At 46.4% G+C, this 3,785-nt stretch overlaps 1 protein-coding gene across 1 annotated transcript in view; it reads left to right on the forward strand.

Moving 5' to 3' along the window:
* LOC142497897 (protein transport protein Sec31A-like) overlaps positions 1–3,779 on the forward strand; it is a gene marked incomplete at its 3' end in the record, with an annotated part of 10,008 nt that extends 6,229 nt beyond the window's left edge. The window contains exons 2-4 of the mRNA XM_075606313.1: positions 1,310–1,389; positions 3,296–3,419; positions 3,701–3,779. Of these exons, the coding sequence (XP_075462428.1) occupies positions 1,311–1,389; positions 3,296–3,419; positions 3,701–3,779 (282 nt within the window). The remainder of the gene's footprint in view (positions 1–1,309; positions 1,390–3,295; positions 3,420–3,700) is intronic.
* Between the last annotated feature and the right edge of the window lie 6 nt (positions 3,780–3,785).

Here is a 3,785-nt window from a genome sequence, read left to right on the forward strand (position 1 = left end):
TAATTACTTTAAAAAACAACAAAAAGAAAAAACTTTACCTGTCCATTTTATGATTCACAATCACTTAAAGATTAAACTGACATTGTACAACCCCCAAAGCAATTGGTTATCAAGAAAACATTAACTTTTCAAAAGGTAGTTAATTGGGGTTTGGTGCCAGTGTAAAAAATATATCTTTACACAATGTGCACATTTTCAAAGGATAGGACGTGAATAAAATATTGCATGGTTTGCAAGCTATTAAAGCACAAATAAAAACAGACTTGCAATGTTAAAGCAGAAACTTGCTGCATCTCTAGCTAGAACTGGGCCCTACATCAGGTATGTGAAGCTAATTCTAGTTTTGATCTGTGGACTTCCATAGTCTCTGAAAACATGCACCAATGCTGCAATTACGCAGTGGTTATTTTACGGAAGACTTTATTTCATACTAGCTGATATACCTGGCGTTGCCCGGGATTGGGGGGGGGGGGTTGGGGTGTCGAAGGGCGGGGGGGGAGGGCAAAGGGCGTTGAAGGGCAGGGAGGGGGTGGTGGTGAAAGGCAGGGCCGGGGGTGGGGTGTTGTGTGAAAGGCAGGGACGCGTGAAAGATCCCTTCCCCTGCGTTTTCTCACCTCGCACCCGGCCACGCTCTTCCTCTTCCTCCGGGTACCGGCCGGCCTCCTCCTCCACCTCGGGATCCTCGGCGGTGTCCGTTACCCCCGGCGAGGCGGAGCTGAGAGGCTCCGGTGAGGAGGTGCTGTGCCCCACCGGCCCATACGGCTCCCGTCCCACCGTTGAACATGGCCTTCACGTCCTCCCACGCTGCAGGTAGGAGGCGTGAAGAGAGAGGCGGAGAGAGTAGGAGGAGCGCGCTCGGGGATGAGCTGGGGGAGGTAAGAGCCGGAGAGAGCGTTCTCTGGGGGGAAAGGGGATGTAGTGGGAGCGGTCTGTGAGAGGGTGAGCGCCAGGGAAGGGTGAGCGCCGGGGAAGGGTAGGGAAGGAAGTGGGAGCGGTCTGTGGGAGGGAGAGCGCCGGGTAAGGGTGAGCGGGCTCAAAGGCATGGAGTGTGTGAGGCTGCGGGTATGCGCTGTGGTGTGTGAATGTAACAGTGGGCTAGAGCACCGGCCAATGAGAGCCATGGGGGGGTGGGACACGGGGGGGAGGTGGGGGCACAGACACCGGGCAATGAGAGCCGTGAGAGGGCGGGCGGACCGACGGACCAATCAAATGGTCTCCAGACACTCACAACCAAGATTTTCAATTTTATCTATATAGACTCTAAGGGGTGAGTTAGGGCTGTGACCTTATTTGTTCTCCTGTTATTCAGAATGAAGCTAAAAGAGATAGATCGCACTGCAATGCAGGCCTGGAGCCCCTCTCAGCATCACCCTGTGTACCTGGCAACAGGTAAGAGATTAATCGTGCGTTACTTAGTGTAAATGTGCTGCTATGATTTCCATTAAATGAAAGCTGTTAATCATAGCAAATGGATGTGCAGAAGAAGTGGGCTTCAATTTGTCCCTCCATGAGCTTAGGTTGGTAGTATTGACTAGAAAATTGGGGAAGTGTGACAGTGATATTGCAACATTATATATAATGATGTAAGAATGCGATATCAACATATAGTTACGCACACAAACTGTTACACAGGCATCACATAGCAAACATGAAGGTGCACAGACTGCAGCAAAGTAAATTCTTGCTCAAGGGATAGAAAAATAAAACTAGAAGCTTAATATAACATGATAAAAAGTTGTGTTACGTATGCATGTCCAGCCGACTTTTTATCAGGTTATCATAAAGTTCTGGTTTTATTTTTGTATCCCTTGTACAAGGATTTACTGTGGTTGCAGTCTTGGCACCATCATGTTTGCTGTTTTAGTATTTCAGGGGGGCTGCTCCTGTGAATGACGTGCACCCACACATTACATTGTGTGTTGCAGCTTGTTTTTTTGGTTTGTCAAACAGACCTTCTCAGAGTATAATTTGCCTCGCGCGCTCACTTTCACAAATACAATGTCCCGGGGTAGGAGAAATCGCAATACTGTATTATACTCTGCCATGGGGGCTCTTCCAGCTGAATCCACACTCCAAGAGTTGTCTGTGTATCGCATATACAGCAAAAATGGTGGCACTCCACAGGTCTTTATAAAACGTAAAGGCAATTTATTGATTAAAAATTATCCTTTGTTCAAGAGTGGACTTTTAATCGCTTTTTTCGTTATAAAAAGATAAAGACATCGTTTTTGCTATACAGGTAGTCTTCGTTATCCAACGTTTCATTTTACGATTGGCATATCCACCACTTTACAATGCAACCTTAAGGGCCGTTTTTCGAAGCCGGAATGCGTTGTCCGACGCTCACCGCTACTGATTAACATGGGACTTATTTTACAACGGTTTCACTATCCGACGCTACTTCCAGAAGGGATTCCGTTGGATAACCGAGGACTGCCTGTAGTTACATAGTAGATGAGGTTGAAAAAAGACATACGTACAATATACGTCTATATGTATATCAACACAACATAAACGCCAAAATGGACACTCACAAACGTGTCTATGTAAGTGTACATAAATAACTGGGAAGAAATGAGTGGGGGTTTGGCCTGCTATACTATAATTGACCTGCTATTTGGCTGCTGTTTCCCACCCTGCAGTGATTGCATTGTGCTTCTCCTCACTTGTGGACAGGCATGACTGTCCGGTCTTCTGCACCGCAGCCTTTTCCTTTCCCTCCTTCGGGTAGGGTTTCTGGCTGCCCTGCAGTGATGAGTGTTAATGAGTGTGTTGCTGCGCCAGCGTTGTCATGACATTGCTTGCGAGTACTGTCACATGCGGATGCTCAATGCTAGGCACATTGCAGTCATTCACGGGCACGTCCTGGTGCAGAACTGTTTTGCGATTACTTAACAGCCAGGATTCAGTCTAACGAATGACCTCTAAGCTATGTCGCCCGTGCTCTGCACAAATGCAGGTGCTCATTAGTGTTCCCCTTAGCCCATGTTCTATATTGTAGGCTAGGTCTGGTCATTTCTATGACCTCGTCACTGGAATTGCTTGCAAGATACTTTGTCATCATTTTCTTGATGCTGAGGAGCAACAAACAACAAGAAGGAACATGCTCAAACGTTTACCGCTGCTTGGAGGAAGTTGTGTTTTGAGGACAGCTAGTGGGATGTTTGTGGGTAACGAAATGTACGTTTTGGATTTGATCTGCAAAACAGAATAGTTTAAATATGAGCAGAAAAATAATTATTAAAATTTGGTAGAAACTGGTTCTTTTTGCCTTTAATTATTTTACTTATCTCAGGTACGTCCGCTCAGCAGCTAGATGCCACATTCAGCACAAATGCCTCTCTGGAAATCTTTGAACTTGACCTGGTGGATCCTTCATTGGACATGAAGTCTTGTGCAACGTTCTCATCCCCTCATAGGTATGCATTTTGGTTCAAAATCCCTTGGTGAGGTTGGGCCTGATGAATGCTTTGATACACTTCTGAATTCTGTTATAACGTGAACTGTAGATGCCAAGATTTGCATGTTTATTGCAAATCACTGTAACATGTTTATGGCCAAGAGAAGATTGGGACCATGAGCGTGCTTGTGTCCTGCAACACCAGTACCCTCACTGCACAAGAGCTTTGTATCATTTAACTTGAGGCTAATTTGCAGCAATAAAACCATTCTGTGACATGACTGACGCTACTCTCTGCAGGTATCACAAGCTGATTTGGGGGCCGCACAAGATGGACCCGGACGGCACTCTTTCTGGGGTCCTCATTGCTGGAGGAGAAAATGGG

The sequence above is a fragment of the Ascaphus truei genome, chromosome 1 (assembly GCF_040206685.1).
Source record: "Ascaphus truei isolate aAscTru1 chromosome 1, aAscTru1.hap1, whole genome shotgun sequence".
In the NCBI taxonomy this organism is placed as follows: Eukaryota; Metazoa; Chordata; class Amphibia; order Anura; family Ascaphidae; genus Ascaphus; species Ascaphus truei.